The 21,284-nt window shown below is 40.9% G+C and overlaps 1 protein-coding gene across 9 annotated transcripts in view; it reads left to right on the forward strand.

The window, feature by feature from the left end:
* The window catches only part of rnf220a (ring finger protein 220a), a 221,413-nt gene that overhangs the window by 91,119 nt on the left and 109,010 nt on the right, over positions 1-21,284 (forward strand). For 3 of the 9 annotated variants that reach the window (XM_079613455.1, XM_079613457.1, XM_079613458.1), the window contains exons 1-2: positions 11,147-11,166; positions 11,299-12,131. In XM_079613455.1, the coding sequence (XP_079469581.1) occupies positions 11,162-11,166; positions 11,299-12,131 (838 nt within the window). In that variant the 5' untranslated portion in view covers positions 11,147-11,161. Of the gene's footprint in view, positions 1-2,011; positions 2,243-11,053; positions 11,167-11,298; positions 12,132-21,284 lie in introns of those variants that run through there. The other 6 variants (XM_079613453.1, XM_079613456.1, XM_079613460.1 and 3 more) reach the window with 5 other exon arrangements.

The following is a 21,284-nucleotide window of genomic DNA, read 5'->3' on the forward strand; positions in this document are numbered from 1 at the left end:
ATTTTGCTTGTCCATTACATTTTTTTTTTATCCTGTCTGTTTTTTTAATTAATTTATTTTTAAAAAGTAATCTACTAGCGGAGACAGGCTCAGTGACAACGCCGTAATCTTAGGTTATAGTGCAGGAATACAGCATTTAATTTACCAGCTCTTAGCATGAGCACTTCCAAGTGCTAAGTGACAGAAATGAATAGCCATCTGAAGCACATGGCTGACATATGCTAATGAGGAATCTGTGCTGGGGCTCCATTGTGCGGGACATCTCGCTATAGGTCCTCTGGTACACGTTTTACTGCAACCACAGTTGTAAAGGTAATAATTAAGATCTGACGGGTGTGTTGAAGAGATGTCTCTGTTAAGCAGTGGCCATTCTGCCTCAACACAGGTCCCTCAATTATCACTGTGCTCTGCATTAAAGGGACATCTGAGAAGTCAAAATCACTCAGCGTAAATGAATGTGTGATGTTTAACTTCCCTTCGAGTGGTGATGATTTTTACTCCTCTTCTGCGTTCACATGGACGTGGCAAGAATGACAAATGAGACCTGAAAAGAATAAAAAGAGCAGTTATCAGGCCAAACAAAAACACTTTTAACATGTTTTAACTGTTACTATCTCTCATCTACTTCTGAGATTTTTCTGCATTCAAATTGAAATAAAAGTAGGATGTCGCTCTATCATAAAGACAAAGCAGATCATTTACACTCGGATGAAGCTCTCTGGCTGCCTCAACTTTTATATCGACTGAAGTGTAGATTTATAAATGTCCCAGCTTTGCTTGTAATGGATTCAATCAAGTCATAGTAATATGTTTTGTTATTTGATACAGTCTGCGGAGAATGTAAAATAATTTCAATCGAATCAGGGGGCTCTGGAAATGGAGGAGAGGATTTGTGCTTAAGCCTGGTAAAAAGAGCTGTCATCAAAGCACTTCACCAATCCACACCAGTCCATTTAGAGACATGTTAAGAGACTGAGGCCTGAAATTTGATTTTGAATGGAAAGGGACCTTGGACATGGATGGGCTTTTTCCTCCTCTGTTTCACTGATGCTTTAACGGAGGTCATTAGCAATACAAGAGAGTGCTAATGTAATGCAGTAATGCACATATGTATGGCTACTGCCCTCCCATCACCCCAACATTGCACTCCCTCCCATTACTCTGGCCCGGGAACACACACAAATAACTTGCTGGGCTTCTCTTAGACGAAAGAATTCAATAAAATGCCGCATTATTTACAAAGCAAGACATTTATTTATTGACATTTGTAAACTTGCGCTTCATATTAGCGTTCTGTTTGAGGCTGAAGCAATGTGTAATTTCAGCTCCGTCCAGCAGGTGGATTTCTGCGTGCTGTTGAATCATAGGCTATATCTAGTCTGTTACTGTTTGAACGTGTTTACTCAAACTGTAATTTAATTTAAGTAAAGCTGCCGAAATTAGATCATGGCGTATATATCTATATGTTCATTTTATATTTTGTTTTACATGAATAAAAACGAATGAATAAAATGCACGTTTTCCGTTTTTTCCCCCCATTGACAAGTGTGTTCAAGACATGTTCATGGCACTTATTCGACTTCAGTAGCAGGTATGTGCAAAAAATAAGCAACAGGTAGACTAGAAGTACTTTTCACAACACGTAAAACACCCATATGCGAGTTGTATGGAATACAAATAGCTAAAGATAAACTCGCGAGCAACCCAGCCAGCACACTTACCTATTTCTGCATAGACCTCGCGCATTGTTGAAACATCTTTTGTTTTGCGGTGGACTTCATTTCCCAGGTCTTCTAAATAGTGAAGAGAGACGATAATTCATTCCGTGCTCACAAAACAGCCCATGAGATCCCCCACGGGAGCGTGCAGAAGGGGGGTCAGGGTCCTCAGCGCGCGAGGAGGAGAGAATGAATGTCAGTCAATGAGCGAACCTGGCGCTGAGCGGCAGCACTGCACCTCCAACACTTGGTTTCCACCTCTGAGCAAATCTCTGCCTATCGTCTCTACTTTGCCACTGAACGAAGACTCGTTCTCATCGGTACATGTAACTGATACAACTCTCAACAAACGACGCGACCCGGGAACTGTCTCACGCGCCGCGACTGTCGCACGTTCTTTCCTCGAGATTCGACTCTACTTTGCTTCTCATGCTTCGCGTTGATCTTCGCTCGCCTGTTTCGAAAAGTTTCGGTTGTGGGGATAAAAGGACAGCTAAACCTTCCAAAGGATTTTTTTAAACAACGTAAGTGTTCCGAATGTCTTGACGTCTAAATGTTTCTGTGAAGAAATATAGTTTTATCTGACTGCTTAATGAGTGACTTCGGTTCAGATTTAACGCACCCTAACTTGGCTGTCTCTTGCTCCGGATAGTATTGCATTTGTTATTGTTGTTGTTTGCTTTTTGTTCTGTGGAAATTGAGTTAAGGCGATGATGCGCAACTTTATTATTCCATATCAACAGATCTCCTATCAGATACAATGTTTCGCTCGCGCGTTATGGCTTGATTGCGGCAATTATTTTAGTGACTTTTTTTATGGAGCACCTTCGTAGTTTGGAAGTTACTGAACTCCTAAAACATTTCAGCTGCTCACTTTCCTTTGACTTTAACATCAGTTCGTGGTGTTAAAGTTTGCTGAAATTCTACATTTGACTTAACTGACTGGAATGCCATAGCCATTTATCTGAGAATGTGATAAACACTTATTACTGTTAAAAGGTGTAGCCAACATATTATTATCATCAAATAAATCACATGACCCTAAACAATCTTGTGTAATAAGGCGTAACAGATCATAGATGCCGGTAAACATAAACACATTTAAGAATGGCACAAGTGCTGTCTAGAGTCGTGGGAAATTATGGAAGTCATTGAAATACTGGTGTTTTTTGGATGATGGAACTGAAAGGGAACTTGTTATATTGATACCCGTGATGATGTGCGCGTGTCTGCGGCCACCCACGAGTCTAAGATCGTGTGTGATGTTTAGTGGGTCAACCTTTAATAACTAAACGTTATCAGTGCAGACCGGCTTTAAAACCAGTTGCTTGGGTAGTTCAGTTACGCTCCCAACTAATTTGTAACTGGTAGTGGAGGTGAGAACTGCTCCTGTGAGTGGAGATTTTACAATTCCATTTATAGTCCTCTCCATTTATAGTCTGTAATCAGAGCGGGAATTAATGTGCTCGAGACCAATGTTGCGGATAATTTATATTTTGTTCTCAAGCCACAGACTGTTGGCCACTCTTTTTTTTCTCTCGCCTGTTTTCGTGCACATGTGTGGTAATTGATAAATAAATGTTTAGTTTTAAATTAATCTCAACAATGGTTGTTAAATAAGAAAACTATAGGCCTACTCGGAGCAATTAGTTGGATATCACTTATGGAGAGGAAAGTAGATCAAATCCGTGCAAGGAAACAAGGTGCAAGGAAACACCTGTTTACTATGGGTCATTACAATTTACACAACACATAGGCTACGGGAGTGTTTCCGCTGTGCTTATGAGTTGGTAATAGAATTTCCAAGGAAGATTCTATAGGCAAAGCTCTCAGATTAAGACTTATTCTCGCATCTTTAACATTTACATTTAATGTTTTAAAAACATTGTCGTGTTGCTTATACTCAGATACATTGCTTTTTTATTATTATTTACAGTTTGCAATAATTTGAATAATTCTAACAACGCATTATTCTAGTCTTTTTTAACAACAGTAACAACAAACAAAATAAATATAAAAAAAGACAAATATGCATAGGCGAATAAACACTTGTATTCGATTCTGCAATTTAAAGGAATATTTTTGCATAAAAGTATGTTTACATTTATTGGTTTATCTATTTCATATTTTCAGTCTGTGTTAGGCTAGAGTTACACATCTAAATGTCTATCTTTACACTCACATCAATTATTTATATTTTGGCTGACAGAATGCATTCGGTGTTAAGTAAATAGCCTCATTAATTTAACATCTTTCATTTGTGAATTTTGAATTTTCATTTGTAAGAGGGAGTTTATTAGCTCATTATTTTATTTCCGTATTATTTAACGGCCTTGTGCAGTAATCTGAAACTATTTTGCACTTTACAACTGTGAATATATTGTAGGTCTATTGACTCAAATTATTATTTATAACTCCGAATTTTATATCTCATACAATAACAAAAAACAATATGTAGCACTTCCAAATGTAGGCCTACATTATTAAATGCTTTATTCGTTGTTGATCTTTATTTAGAAATTGTTCTACAGGACAGGAACGCGCTGTATTTACGCGCTTTCATTCAGACAGGGCGAATCATTTTTCACGATTACACGCTTAATTTGCTCGATATTTAATTTTAGATTTTTAGTCATAAATCTTTATTATTACACTTAATATTTCATTGGTCCATGTTTAATGGTTACTTAGATAGGCTATTCAAATAATAACATCAAGTTTATAGCTATTTTTGAATCTAAGAAAATAGGAAATGCCTTTTGTGTCTTCTAAGATAAATGTGTTAATTGATATTAGTTAAATTAGATTAGGCCTATATGATAAATAGCCTACAAGTTTTGTCAGTGGGACACGGAACCTTGTGAATTTACTATATTGTAGCCTATTTGTTTATTTAATTATTTAAAAATTCATATTCATTCCTATTATGCATGGGGTTATGCAAAACATCCATATAATCATTTACATTTCTTAAAAGTTCAAAATTTTACTCTCATGGTTTTTATTCGTTTTATCAGAATGATTAGTCTAATAAAAACAAATTAAATCACGGCACCCTGTTGCGCTCTTGCATCTAAAACTCCAACAGCGCAATTCTATGAATTCAGTCTGATTTAAAGTTTTCAAACCCATAAACCTGTAAGTTTATTTTTCCCCCCGAATAATTTGACATGAGCTCGATTTGAGTCCCAATGAGACAAGACACGAGTAGAGGATGGAAGAAAAGTAGCAGATGATTTATTCGTCAGCGTTTCGATTTTCAGCCCTGCGTTTTCTGTTCTGTCCTTTTCAGTGCCGATGTCAGTTGTTATTGCTTCTCATTGATCCCCGTGCAAAGTGAGAAGTGAACTAAAATTAATGTCGATTCCAGTAGCCGGATCAATGACCAGAGTTATTTTAATCTGGATTTGTAGAATTAAAATAGAGCAAGCGCAATTAAACGTTTTCATTCTTGTTAACAACCAGGAGGAGAATAGAGCATCCTTCCCCTCAGACAGCGAGGATGGAGACTGCAAGAAGTTCTGCGGCTCTAATATATGACTGGAAAAGTCTTTCAGGTCTGGATTCAAAAGAAAAATCCCTCCGACCCCGTGCACTGAAAGTAGGCATACGCATTTCTCAAATGCAACGGCTTGATTGGCCTTTTGTCTAGTACATGTTATCGACAATCGTGCTGTTTCCCAACGAATTAAACTAGAATTAACCCCGTTAAATGGTACCCACCCGCCCTCGTGCATGTTTATGTTTTCACGTGCTAATAAACACTTCACCGAAAGCTCATTTGTCATGCAGATGGTGGCATGATATGGTAATTAAAATAATCTACAAATAATACCACAGTTTGAGCACAGGGAAAGGTCGCGGTCCTTAAAGGATTCTTTTGAATTCGTCGAGAATTTTTTATGATGCGCGTGCGTGACAAGTGTTTGGACGGTTGTATAAAGATGAAAATAATCAGGTGTAGTCCTTGGATTGCCTAACTTCACCATGTCCCCTTCCATTATGTTTTGAAGCGTGCAGACACGCCTATTCATGTACCTTTTTATTTAGTGCCGAGGCGGAACATTAGAAATTTTATGGTGAGTGAGATACTTTGTTTGTTAGGTAAAAGCGCCCCAACCGCAGCAATGCCTTTGAATAAAATCTCCTTGTAGCTTCTCGGAGTTTTTTTTTAAAACTGATCGCTTTCGTCCTCTTTTACTAGCCTGTCTATACTAACTCTATATTAGTTTCTTTCTTATTATTAAGAGTAAAATTATTGTTCTATTGTTGTGATTTATATCTTTTGGTGGTTAACTGCTTGTAATAGCCTAGCTTTTATCATAAAAGCTTATAGCGTTTATCCTGAAATGTTTTGCTTTTTTTTTTTCATTTTTAATTATTAAATTAAATAGTTTACTACTATATCAACGCTAATTTTATTATTATAATTTGACGCGCATTTAACTTATGAAGAACTGTATCAGTCATTGCAGTGACATTCAATGGGGCGTTGGCTGCGTGTACTCTTTATTTTTAAGTGCATGCAGTTTACAGATTATCTAAGATATTTTTTTATGTATATAATAGTTCAACAAATAACAACAAATTATTGAAAGTGCTGTGTGAATTAAGACAAAACTGCATTTTAAAGCATTAAGTCACGGACATTTCTGTTAGAGACAAAATGTTGAGCTAACTGAAGATTCATTGACAGTCAATGCTAGCTTTTTTGTAATTTGTTCTTTTTTGATTTACCTACCTGTCCATTATTTAGATGTGAGTTTAGTGCTATTTTACACCCTCTCTCACAAGGCATTACCAGTGCATTTGGCTGGGATCAATAATAGTCCTATATCTCTTGTCCGAATGTTGCTATATCTTCCCACTAAACAGTTGTGAGAAACAGTTCATCCCACCAGTTTATATACCGGTATATGTATGTATGTATATATATATATATGTATGTATATATATATATATATATATATATATATATATATATATATATATATATATATATATATATATATATATAGGCTATATATAAATGCCCTGTATATTAGTTATTGTGTTTTATTCTTACAGGGATCAAATTCAATTTGTTTAGTTTTTTTATGCACACATTTGCAGAAGGATAAGCATGAAATTCATTCTGTTTTCTTACTCGGTTGAAAATGTTGTGGAACTGAACTTGGAATAAGAGGCCAACCATGATAGTTAAATTATTCTTGTGTTAGGCTGGCCAACAAGTTCAGGCGGTTTAGTGGCAGACTGCTCTTGCATTGTGCTTCGTTATCTATTATTGACAAACCTCTGGTTGGCAAACAGTGTGCTCAAACCAGGCAAAATCAAAAGCGTTTCTCTCTCTCTCTTGCTCTGCCTGTCTCAGTACACAGTGGTGGGCAGCAGTGGACAGCTGTGAGGGAGGTGAGGTGGGTGGGTGTGTGGGATGGGGTCGGCTTGGCTTCTTTGCAGTCCGGTCCTGGCTCTGAGCAGAGAGGATCCAGACACCTTGCAAATAATCTGGGCTTAGTGAGGAATTAGTTGGCTCAGGTGGGTGGGATGAAACAAACAGTCCATCAGCCCCTGAAATGAATAGGGCAGGCAGGACAGGAAACTTTGAAAATCATTTTGTTCACAATGAATCAATGTTCCCTGGTGCCCGCCGCAAAGCTTTATTTGAAAAGCAAATCCTCACTTATTCTGACAGCTCATACCCAGTGCACGTTTTTTACAGCGAGAGTAAATCGTGCAAATTTTGTCTGGTGGAGAGAGAAAAAGTTGCGAAAGTTTAGAGGCAGGCCCTCGGTATACTTATGCAGGCGATAAGATCCAATAAAGCAGTGATTGATTACCACTATTTATTGCTAGGTTTTATTGTGTGTCATACACTGTGGGGAATTTATTTGTTGATAGTGAACTGGAGTGTTGAGGCACAGCTTGTACTATCATTATTGATTTAGTTAGCTGTATGTCCAAGTGTCATTATCCTTCACTGCGTTCTCACTCTGTCATTAAATCTCACTTTCACGTCTTCAGAATGCGGGCGTTCCTTTTTTTTTTATGTCTCATACTGAAGCTGCTACACGTTATTGAATTGTTCAGTGGAAGATTTCATATCGCAAGGGCTTTGATTCTAATTCAGCAGGACACATTATCTGCGTGGTCCTAAGTTGCAGGCCAGCCGACAGTGAATGACTGTATTTTCAATAATATCGACTGTCCTCCGGTCCGAAAGCGCTTCCTTACGGAATACTAAGTGAGCCGGCCTCTGCCGAGCAAGTGCAGCCTGAGTGATACGCACGGCACTGCAAATATTTAACACCGCTTCCCTGATTGACAAGCTGACGTGAGGCTGGATTGCCGTGTTTGTGTCGGTGACGGCAGCCATTTCAAGTGGATACTTAAGAAGACGGTTGTGGATAAACATAAGTTTATCCTCTAGGGTGTTTAAAAAACGTAACGAGTTGGAGTGCTGCTAAGACCCTTCAGACAAAGGCATTTGGGAAGTTTTCAAGATTAAAGAAGTTCAAATGTGCTCCATGCTGCGGCAGTGTCATTTCCTGCGACGACGTTTGAGGGCTCTCCATTTTAGCAGCTGCACACATAACAGCCTTCACACCGCATCATCTTTTTTGACAGCGCTGGAAGCATTTCAGTGAAAGTTAAAAAAGCGCGAGAAATCGTCGGCATGGCTTAATTTGGAGCAGCAATTAGCATGAAATCCGTTCGTCATCCGCATTCTTGTAACTGTTGCCATTTTGGTCTTCTCACATGGTCAGACAGTTAGAGATGTGTGGGTTTGAGTGTGTGTTTTCTGAGGGTATTGAATGACAGTGTCTGCCCTGTCCTGTAATAAAATGTAAGAGTGGCACTTTCACGGTTGTCAACAATCTCTAAATATACTGACAGACAGGCAGAGGAGCAGGAGCTGCGGTTTGAATGACACCCTCCGCCGAAACTTTTGCATTTTCTCTCAGCAGTCAAATTTGACAGTCGTTTGTTTTCGATGAAATTGGATTCATTTGCACGGCTCCCCAGAGCTGCGCCCAGAAAATGTGTCGTTGACAACTTCTTATTTGTCTTTGTTGTACCCTTTCTGTTTCCTTACATCACTAACTTTCTGAGAGAGAACACGCAGCTCATCACTACAACTGACACTGCAATATCATAACAATGTAATTTGAAAAGGAAATGCAATGCTATATTTTTGGCTGGATAACAGTTCAGTGACAGATTTTTTTTCCCCCCCCCAGATAATCAATCTCAATTTTAACTTGTGGCAAATATATCGTAATGCAATTTAAATGCAAGTTTCCAGGGGAATTCATTTTTATTGTAGTTATGATCATATATGTTTTATTAATAATAATAATACATTTAAATTAAAAACTAATTATGCATTTATTTTTAATTAAACAAAGTTATAGTATCTTTTGTTATTTTATGTCAACACCGGCTTTTTTACTTTGCCATTCAAGTCTATTTTCTAAGAATTTTTTATAATACGAGATTAATTTCAATGTTGAGTACTTCATTGATTTTTATTTTGGGTCATTTAAGATGGTTTCATGAATCTTGGATTTTCCTTGCAATGATTGATAGACGAGGGGAAAAAAGCGTGACAAGAGTTGTGGTGGACATTGCGGTCCTACCCCCCTCGCTCATTCGCACTCTTTGGCGTGTCAGTGTGTGTCAGGCTGACTCACTGCTCTCTTCGGTTGCTCTGGGACACTGGGCTCTCAGTTAGTGCATGCTTTTGTGCGTGTGTGTAGCTGGGGCACCAGGCAGACCGGCCGCAGCCACAGAAATGATTAGCACATCTGTACAACACTCAGCCTAGTTATGCCCCCTCTTTCTCTCTCTCTCTCTCGTGCGCCATTGGGGGGATATCCTGTGTCCTTTTATTGGATTGTCAGTTTCACACTGCCTGACTGCGCTGATGGTAATGATAATAAAATTGAAATATCCAGGTACTTATCACTGTATTACCTTGCTATCAACACCCACCCGCACTCATTTTTTAGAGGTTATCCGAGGGGAGAGATTCGATACAGAGACGAGGCCCTGATGAGTGTGAGAGTGGGAAAAAAAGAGGGGGCTTTCGATATTGGTACATTTTCAAGGTGCTATTTTCCCAGCTAGGCCGAGTAAGAAGACAGAAGGTAATGCGATTCTTGGGCTTCTCGCCAGCATCAAGCGGTGTAGTGTAACCCATTTTCTACAGACAGGAAACTGCACACATTCCCCTGCCATGTATGTGATAATGTAAAGCTCTTTTTACTGGGCCGCAGAGTGTGTGTGTGTGTGCAGATCGAGTTTTAAAATTGATTCGAATGAGTGTTCTGGACAGCTGATATCTGTAAAAATGCCCTGATAAATTCCCCTGGAGTTTCTTTGATGCAGTTTGATATTCTGTGTGGCATTTGAAATGGCCTCACCGTGACACAAGTCTAAAGGCCCATCTATTTGAATTACTCTGAATAAGAGGACCTGTTCTCCAGATACATGGATTAAATTCTGTTTTCCATACAAGCATGACATCTCACAAAGTCACAACATACACAAGTTTGGGGCTGCATGTATTTGATCAAAAATACAATAAAAACACCAATATTGTAGAATATTATTACAATTTAAAAGAACTGTTTTCTATTTGAATATATTTTAAAATGTAATTTATTCCTGTGATGGCAAAGCTGAATTTTCAGCAGCCATTGCTCCAGTCGTCAGTGTCACATGATTCTTCAGAAATCATTCTGCTGATTTAGTGCATTTCATATTAAATAGAAAACTTTTGTAACATTATACATGTTTTTTACTGTTAATTTTGATCAATTCAATGCAATCCTTCCTGAATAAATGTATTATTTTCTTTAAATAAAATCTTACTTACCCCACATTTTTTTAACAGTAGTATATTTCACTTTTATGTAAATTCACGTTTGGCCCTTTTTAATGATGGTTGATGATAAAAATAAAGGATTCCAAATATGTTAAACAAGGTAATTTTGATTTGTAATGAAGCGAGCAGTTTGAGCAGTACAGTTATTTTCTAAATTTCATGTAAGTTAAATGTCTGTTTAAGTTCTAATGGATCACTTTCTGTTCACCCTCAAGGGATTGGCGATGATGGACAGATGCACACGCACACAAATAGACACAGATTCGCTAAAATGCTTCTCATTAAACCCACTCACACTTTTGCCAATCAGTGAATCTTATCCTCCAGGGGTTCTTCTCGGGCTGTTTGGCTGCAGCTGGGGTCAAGGGGTGAAGTGCGGCTAATTTATTCATTCAGTCAAATATCCTGTGCAGATGGCAGGCTGATACGATATCAGTATGAGAATCCCATTGGAGGCAGAGGACCAGGGTGTTCACATGAGCAGGGCCGTGCTCTTATCTGATCAGCGCTCGGCTCTTATCTGCCTCAGACGCCGTTCTGCTCCGCAGACAGGGAGATGGAGTAAGAGGCTTATATGTGATCTGAACCTCAGATCTGTGGGGGGAAACTTTCTATTTCAGAAAGGGAAAAGTAGGCAAGAGTTTCAGAGTGTTTATAAGTGGTTTAATTCCTCCTCTGTTCGACTTTCTGCAGGTGGAGGACCATCGAGGATGAGCCGCCAGTGAGAGTGACCCCCGATTCTGCCAGAGCGTCGACAAAAGTTTGCACCATTTTGCCCATACCGTTTACCCCGTCTCTCTTCTCTCCACCCCTCCCCCACTCCCCTTTGCTCTCGCCCCTAACCCCCCCTCCGCACAACTTCAGCCCAGTCTCCAAAATGGACTTGCACCGGGCGGCTTTCAAAATGGAGAGTTCCTCCTACCTGCCCAACCCGTTAGCATCCCCAGCGCTAATGGTGCTAGCATCGACGGCAGAGGCCAGCCGCGATGCCTCCATCCCCTGCCAGCAGCCTCGTCCATTCGGTGTGCCGGTGTCCGTGGAGAAGGACGTTCACCTCCCCTTCAACAACGGTTCCTACACGTTCGCCTCCATGTACCACCGGCAGGGTGCCGTACCACCAGGCTTCCCTAACAGAGACTTTCCTCACTCCCTCCTACACCTCCATCATCAGTTTGCCCCTCCAAATCTGGACTGCTCGCCAATAAGCATGCTTAACCACAGCGGCGTCGGGGCCTTCCGGCCCTTCGCTTCACCTCCGGAGGACCGTGATGGAGCTGGAGGAGGATACCAGTCCGCCTTCACCCCTGCCAAGCGGCTAAAGGGCTGTCTGGAGGCCGATGCCTCCCCGCACCTGCGCTACTCTGACGCAGAAGGGAAAGAATATGACTTTGGCGGTGGTCAGATCCCCTCCAGCTCACCTAGCGCTCTCAAAGCCGTGGAAGACGCAGGAAAGAAGATCTTCGCAGTGTCAGGCCTGCTGTCGGACCGAGAAACCTCGTCCAGCCCAGAGGATCGCATCGAACGCTGTGAGTACACTCTTTTTTTAAACAAACTGCACTACTAATGTGTACTAAAGCTGTACACTTTTAAATAACGACTACTTTTGGATACCAAAAAGCATTTTTTTGTCCTGTAGGGATCCGGTCCGCTTGCACACATTTGTCTGATAACTTTTGTTGTATGCAACAAACTACCTTCTCTAAGATGGGTCTCAAACATCTAATATTAATACGTTAAACTATGTTAGTTAACTAAGTTAGTTCAACAGTTACGGTGATATTAGGAAAGCATTTATAATAATGGAGAAAAAAACTATTTGTTAACCAATTCAATTTATCCAGTGATAAATTATTAAGAATAATTATAAGGAACTCCTGGTAATATACTGTAAGTTCCACCTAAACATCAAGGTTAAAAACTTTATAAATACTTTCTGTGTGTAACAGTGCTTAACCTATAAATTTCTTGCTGTGATATGTTATCCCTGTAATATAGAAAACGTGTCCCGTGTCACAAGTCAAACTGCTGGGGAATGTTTAGAGAGTGTGTCCTACCGGTTCTACAGAGCTGATAAATTCCACAGATAAAACTCATAAATGAAATGGAGGTTTCTCTTGGGTGAGAGAGTGTGCGTATGAGTGAGTATGTGTGCGTTTTGAAGTTGAGGAAATGTGAAATGTGTACACAGATTCATAAGACCTCTGCAGAGCGGAAGCCCAGTGGTATTACTGTAGTAATCCAACCTGACCACTCTTACTCAAATACATTAGAAATCCCAGTGAAAACATAGGTACACACACACACACACACACACACACACACACACACACACACACACACACACACGGTTCTGAAAACCCTTTTTTTTTTCAGCTTTCATTCACAGTATGTTTACCAGCAAAAATATTTTAAGGGGGATTATTTTAAAAATAAAGGGGACTTCTTTTTTTTCTTTTTTTAACCATAATTACTTTTGCCAAATCTAAACCTCAATCCTAAAAGAAAACTTTTGCTTTTTTAGAACTAAAATAATTTTCCTAATTTAGTTGTACCTGGATATCATCCGAAAAATATATTGTTTTCATTATTTCCTTAGATTTATCACAATAAGCGGGACAATTTTATTTTTAAAGTATAGCTAATAACCCCCCCACACACACAAACATGAGTGTATTGTATTGTAAATACACTTTATACATGTAAATTCAGAGGTTATAAAGTCAGTTGCAGGTCTTGCTGGATTCCCTCTCTATTTTTTGTTCGTGTTCTCTGTTTTTTGGTGATACTTAACTATAAGGTTCTATTTGTAAAAATTAGTTGACAACCTAAAAATTAACAATTCTTCTACCACCTTTATTAAGCTTTGTTGATGTGACATTGACTAATGTATTTAAAATCAAAAGGGTACATTTATTAACATTAGTCAATGCACTATGAACTAACATAAATGAACCATTGTATTTTTATAAACTAACATTAAGAAAAATGAATAAATGCTGTAAAAAATATTTTGCTCATTGTTAGTTCAAATTAGCTGATGCATTAACTAATGTTAGACCTTAAGTGGGATCTTTTACTTGTTTATTTGATCTGTTTTTCTTGTCTAATTATTGGCCTCTCTCTGCCACACTCGTAGCATCACTGTTCTTTGTAGCATCTGTCCTAATTTTTTATATGCGCACTCACTCTCAAATCAATGTTTCAAATCAAGTTTCAGATTTTCAAATCTTCAAATTTTCAACTATTCTCCCACCTGCTCATTTTTTTTGGGCGGGAGAGGGGGGGGGTTGCTGTTGTGCGACAGGGAGGCCCACCCGTGGGGGAAATGGCAAGAGTGGGATACAGAAAGAGAGGAAGCACCCTTGATCGAACAGATGAGAGACAAGGGCGGCGGGCTGAGACTGATCCGATAAAAACAGCAGCACGCAGGCTGGGAGGAGCGTGAATGACACCCAACAAGAAACAAGAGAGGAAAGCAGGAGTGTGAGGGAGGAAGAGAGACAGACTAGAGGAAACTGTGTCCAGTATCTCATCTAGAATTTCCCCTCTGAGGGTGTCTCGTTTGAAAGCACTTTTTAAGACATCCATCGTAGCGGTTTTGAACCAGCAGCTGCACAGGAAAGCAGCGATGCAGTGCCAGTCCTTTCGGCTAGATGGATTATAACACCTTCACCTTCAGCTCAGATTAAGCGCAGATAGTGGCTCTCAAGGGCCAATCCAGGTATAATCCAAGTTCCTCAATGGACTGTAATCTGACATTCATACTATCAGATAAGAGCAGCGGCTTCTCTTGCTGAAATGAGAGGGGATTAGGGTGGCGGAAGGGATAGGAAAGCCTCAGCCTCCTCTCTGAGGAGAAAGAACAGAGAGAGTTTTAAAATACAATGATTTGGAGAGTAGGAGACAGTTTTGCCTTCTCACTCTCTGCCTCTCTCCTTCTCCTCCTCTCTTTTGAAGCTGAATCTAATTAGATTAAACCTTAGGCCCACCAAGGGCTCTAATGCAATTGAATTTCCAGCAGTGTTGTAGAAGAGACTTAAATTGGGTTCCCCTTGACTGGCTACCGGTCTACTGGCTGTCACTTCAGGAGCCCTGTCCTCTCTCTGGGCGTTAAGCCCCAAATCGGCACTGTACTGCAGCCGGTGTGATTCTCAGACTATATATAGAACAAGTACTTTATATATATTAGGGGTGTAACGGTACATGTATTTGTCCCGAACCGTCACGGTATGGATGTCACGGTTCTGTGCATATGCTGACAAATGCAGTCAGTCACAGGCGATCTACACTCCAATCCAGAAGGGGGCGCGCACGGTAATGCAATGCTGTTTGCTAAATGCCACAACAGGAAAAAGAACAGAAGAATAAGAGACGATCTATGCTCCAACCTAAAATAAGAGTTCAAATAAGTGGCAAGCAAGAACTTGTTAGTATCTTATATGCTGAGTTTCGAAAAAATATTTGGACATGGTCCCTTAACTTCACGGAAAGAAACCTGGGAATCCTGTTTGTTTTCGTTATTTTACAAAGGCACAATGTTTTGTTCTTATTGTGGATGACTGTACACAAATAAAAAAAGACAGGAGTGCAAAAACTAAACTCTGCACAAGTTTTATTTTTCATTATTGTTTTATACAAGTTTTATATTATTTTATACTTTCATAACACAAGATGCTTTTCAGTTTTGTAGCTGATAGTAATAACTTAAAATATAAAATATAAATATTAATTTTATCATCCCTAAAAAAATATTTACCTATGCAAGAGTGCATTCTATTTACTACTTACAGTAGTGCTTAATACTTCAAAGGAGGCTGTACTGTACCAACTATTTCTGGAGGGACTAAATACCGCTAGGTGGAACAAACTGCAATTTGCACTACTGTCTGTTCAAAATAAATGAAAAGAAACCTAGCATTGGGTATTTGTTGTACGTACTGAACTGTGAATTCTGCGTACCATTACACCCCTAATCTATATAATGTTTTTTTTATTAAAAATTAACTATACAACTAAGTCAATACACCAACAGATGAGCTTCTGCTTGCAAAAAGAGAACGCAACAGAGCTCGTAATAAAACGAGAATCAACATTGGCTGGGCTTTTCTGAGATGGCGAGAACTGAGGGATTTGAAATGTTGTAAAAGCTACATCGAGATGCCATTTTTATTACTCAACAGGTAAGTAAGGTACTTCATTGAACAGATAAATTGCCATATGTAGCTCTAACAGAGTTCATTGTAAAGCATTTTCTATTGTGAAGGGCAATTTCATTATGGTTGTTGTTGAAGCGCTTGACTGAAATTATGGTCACCATAAAAATCCTTCTTCTATAGCATGTGATGTGTGTATTGGTGTGTTCATTTCCCAGTGTGAACGTGTTACATCTGGAGCTTGTTTGTTTGCCTTTTCCCTCCACACATTGGCGCGGAACCTGACCCAGGACAGCTATCCCAGCTTCTCATCCACAGGGAAAATGTGTGTGATAAACAGAGAGACTGAGATAGTGTAACCTGTTTCCAAACTCAGTGAGAGCCACAGAAAAAATAAGACATGAGACATAGTCTTAGAAGGAGAGAAGGCAAGGAATAAGGGAGAGAGAGAGATGAAAGAAAGATAAAAAATAATAAAAGGCAGGGGATGAGCAATCAGCAGCGCCGTGAGCTGAAACGCAGACTGCAGCTGCCTTCCTGAGCAGCTGAAATAAAAGGGAAAAAATCCTTAAGACAACAGAGCGCAGCTACACGGGCTTCCTTCCTGACGTGACCAGCTCGTGAGCCGTGTGGGCCTGTCTCCATAAATCCCCGCTGATTTACGGGGAACCGGGTGGCTGGCAGCTCCGTGCTTAACCCCCACCACCCCGGCCCAGTCTTAAAGCCAGGCCGCCGACCACCCGTCCTTCCCCGTGGAGTTCCGACACACTTGTTCTGAACTTCAAATGATTTCAGCCCGGGTTGATATAGCGTGCAGATTATACCACACGTCAACATGTTAAAAGATTCTCCCGTGTCCTCCCTGAATGCGCCAGAGCGTCAGTCACGAGGATATATTGTTACAGTGGCAAACCTGGAAGGGACTCGTTCTCTAATTTACACGGCTGCTGAGGAGTAGCGCCGAGATGCATTGTGTTAGCAAGCATAGTTATTTTTGCATTGCGTCTCCCTGTCGCTCTCTGGCTTTGTAGTTGCCAGTCAGCCACTGGGTTTGAGCCTTTAATTATTTGCCGGTGCTCTTTCTCTGTCTCTTTTTCGTTCTCCTGCTCTCTCTTTCTCCTCACTCCCTACCCTGTCTGCGTGATTGATTCTTGTTTTCATGTTTTTCGATTGGGCCACACAGATCTGTCAGACTGTATAGTTATTCTGCCGTCTTTTCCCTTTCAAAAGCTCTGAAGAGCAGTGTGCACTGACAGCTGTTAAAACACACAGTTGTTGTTGTTTTTTTACCTCTTTTTTTGTCAGAGCAGATGTCAGTGGCATGTTTGTGTGTGTTTTTCTTTAGGATGTATTGAAAACTTTGGGTAACAGTTGCAGAGGAAGTGGAAAATACACCAGGATACATCACAATAATGGAAATTTGTTATTATTGAACAAAAAAAAATGTCTGGCTTGCTCACAGTTGGAGGGAAACGTTTTTCAGGATCCGTTTTGAGGAAAATTTTCTCAAGCAGACCGTGTTGTTGCTCGTCTCTGGCAGGTGAAGAGTTAAGGAGATCAACATTGTCATCCCAGCTAAAATCCCCCCTCCTTCTGTCTCTTCCTCCCTCTCTCATCTGTCCCCCTGCTCTGGTTCCTGCTCCCTCCTCCTCTCTGTCACGGTCTAGTGGCGAGGCTAAGTTAAGTAAGAGTGTTCTAATAATTAGGCTGCAGAGCGACCACTCGTCTGTGCTTACCCAGATGTTAAAAGGCTTGTCCTCTCATGTTGCCTCCCAGTTGGTACCTCCTCCACCCTTTATCCATCCCTCTTTTCCAGCTCCCCCCCCCCCTCTCTCTCCTCAATCTCATTTGCTCTTGCAAAATCACTATCTATCTATCTATCTATCTATCTATCTATCTATCTATCTATCTATCTATCTATCTATCTATAATATATGTCTTACTCTCCGTCTCTCTCTTTTATATCAAACATTTTCTTGCAACCAACATTATGGGATTGATGTTTAATTTCTATTTGAAAATCTGCTTGTCAGAAGCATTTGAGAGTGATGGGAATTACTTTATTGCAGATCTGAAGAGTAAAGTGTGTGATCTTTCTTTCTCTCTGTGGTTGCTCTTGGCAAAAGACAGCAGGTGTCAGTGCAGCAGGCCATGGCTGCACCACTCTTTGCGGTGTAAGGGAGCACCGGGCCGGGCCATTGTTGCGGCATGATGCAGATCAAGGATTAGGGCTTCCTGCCTGAGCTTTGTTGGCAGACCCACTTGAATTGGACACAGGCTGGTGTGTGCGGACCGCTGGAGCCACTGTTAGGGAAATGAACAGGGGAAATGAGATGAGAGCATGCATCCTCTCCAGACAAACAGCTGGGATCAGAGTGAACGAGTGAAGGTCTTACACACCACTGCACAATGCTCATGAATATACAGTAGCTCCTTATTGCCTAACAAACACACTTGTTTGGTATGAAATAGTGTATTGCTTTGATTAATTTGTGGTTTAAAAGAATATAAACATTATGCCCTAAATGATTTCCATTCATAGATGCAAGCTCTTGACTGTTGTGTACATGCAGCTGTATGGAGGTTCTGGCAAGCATCAGGCTTGCACCCAGTCTCCCAGGCTTTAGGTCAGGCTTGTTCCCATGGCCTGGATGTGGGCCTTGTGGTGATGTCACACTTTGCTATAAAAGCAAGCTGAAAGCGGTCCGCTGAGTCCTGTAGAACCGCACAGCTGGCATTAGTATCCGTTCTGCACATGCACCCGGGGTCAGGGAGCCGGTCATGGTACCACAGCGGGCCGTCCGTCAGCCCTGAGTTTAGTTCCGGGCCACCGGCAACCAGGAACAGCCCTTAGATCAGGCTCAAACTCCCCTCCTCCCCATCCTAGACTAATGCAGATGTGCTGAAAAGCCTCATCCCCCTGAGTCCCTTAAAGAGGTAGGGGATGAAACTTCACTCTCGCTAACAGGTTCACCACCCAGAGCACAGCAGACCCAGCCCAGCCAGCCAGCCCACCCGTTCGCTTCCACCACCTCTTTATCCTTCTCTCTCCCTTCCTTCACCCCTCCTCACTGTTTCCCCCAGTAATCTAATCTTCTCTTCGTGTGCGGGTGCAGTCTTCTGTGACAGACTTGTTTCCAAAAAGCCGGCTTGGCTAAAGGACACGCATATTATATATATTTATTGCTTCCCTTAAATGTGAATTATTGAACACAAGTGATTACTGAGTGGGATGCATTGGGCGCTTTCTGGGAGTTTCAGACGACTGTCGGATTAAAACAACAGCATCCAGAGTGACATCTTGCATGAGAAATGTCTTTAATGTAAGCTCGGCTTTCTTCCGAACATTAGCATTAGCTAGAGGCGTGACGTAAGCCTTTACACCTGTAGCAGTTTGTTGCTTGTTTTCGGCTGCTACCGAAGCTTCCAGCTCTGCTTTATTGGTTTTGAGAGGGCCGCGTGTGTGATCATTGCTCATTACCGGTCGCAGAGACCTGAGGCAGAAAGGCGGCTCAGGAGAATCTGCATGGAGATACGCACACTCCTCCAGAATGCCAATAGCCCGCACACATTAGAAAGTGTTGCCATTTTGTACCTTCTTCCCGTCACTCTCTGTCCAGGCGCTCGTAGGGGCCTGATTAATTATTTAGCAGCATGTATCATCTATTTACCTTAGTAATCCATCTGTCAGCACGCTTATTGATCCAATCCTGCATTCTAATTGTGCATCCTCTCGCAGCAGCTAGCTCATATTTAAATTCAATGCCTGTCACTGCGCCTGACTGTCTGTGCGCCGTGTGACACCGTCGACTATTGCGTCTGTCGCTGCGGTTGCATTTCAGAGTTAAGCTACAGCTGTTCTGGAGGAAGTGAGAGTGTATCTTTCGTCCCCTATCAGGTGTGACTGCATGGTTGTTTTTTAAAGTGACATATGGAAAGGGGGGTTTTATTCAGAAATATGTGGTAGGAAACGAAAGAGATTCGGGAAGAATGAGGGTGAGAAGAAATCATGAAACTCATATATATATCTATTTCGTCAACCCTCAGTTTCATTCCAACTTCCTCTTACTTTCTTTGTTGTCCAAAACCTAAAACAGCTGCTATCTATCTATCTATCTATCTATCTATCTATCTATCTATCTATCTATCTATCTATCTATCTATCTATCTATCTATCTATCTATCTATCTATCTATCTATCTATCTATCTATCTATCTATCTATCTATCTAAAGTTAACAATAGATTAGAGACAATACAACTGGGCATTTTACATTTGATTGAAACTATCGTCTATATCAAATATAAATAATTTTATTCCTTTCAAGTCACCATTTGTATTTGTTCTACCAACCACTAGATTGAATGAACAGAATTCTTGGATATCATAGACAGTGAATGTGCCTTCCTACCTTTGTTTACTGCTCGCAAAGGTAACATTTTTCATCTTTCGGTCAGCCTTTCTCCTACCTGTTCTCTTCCTATCTTAGCATTTTCACTTTCATCCCTCTCTTATTCTTTGTGTGTGGTTGTGTGGTGGCAGTAGGGGCTTGTTTGTTGTGGTGACAGGGAGGGCACCCACTGATAAGAGCACCGTGGCAGCTGGTTGCTGTGGCTGTGTGCGGTTAGTGAAAAGGCCAGAGTGCGGGGCGGTCAGGAAGCTGAAACGCTCCTGCAGTTGTCAGGCTGGTCTGTCTGGCCAGGCCCCTAAAACTGGGCTTTTACATGCCAATAAAGAGGGCCGTTTCGGGGGTGGGCTGGTAGCCAGGCAGCCTGGGAGAAAACAGTTAAAATAGGCACTTAAGAACGCCCTCCCCCCTCTCCTATCACGATGGGTTACGCCGCCGTTCTCAGTTGTGTTCTAACAAGGCTTTTGACATAATTGAATACAGTAGCCCTGAGTAGATAAGCGTTTCGTGTGCCAGCCGCTGTGCGTCTGAGAATTCTGGCTATGTGTGCACATACTGGAACTGTATGTGTGTGTTTTATTAATTTGCCTGTGTACTAATTCCGTGTGTGTCCGCATGCTCACTGCCAGCTGGACGTGTGTGAGCTTATATCCTTCCTTTGATGGCCCACTCCTCTTCAGGGCTAATAAGAACAGATGCGCGAGCGCCCAGCATGAGTGATCGTGCAAATGCAGCAATCAGTAAACACTCGCTGAGTTAATGACACCAATCAATGGCCTTTTAAAACAGCTATTTGATAATTGCAATCATCAATGCCTCCTGTAGTATACATTACAAATGGACCTCTCCTCTTCTTCTCCACTCCCTCCCTCCCTCTTACTCTGTCTCTCTTTTCCTCTTCCTTTTTCCTCTTCCTTTCATTTTGTGAACATAGATCCATGGTCATATTATCCTGTCAACCGGTGCGATGCTGTAATTGAACCATTTGCATCTCAGGCTATCATTGAACCAGAGTTGTTAGCCTTTTAGCATCCTCGTCTTCCAAGAATTTTATTGAACTTTTTTTATTGAAAACACTCAAAATAAAAGTTTCAACAACAACAAAAGTTTTTAATTAC

Source organism: Phoxinus phoxinus, assembly GCF_949152265.1.
Source record: "Phoxinus phoxinus genome assembly, chromosome: 5".
NCBI lineage: Eukaryota > Metazoa > Chordata > Actinopteri > Cypriniformes > Leuciscidae > Phoxinus > Phoxinus phoxinus.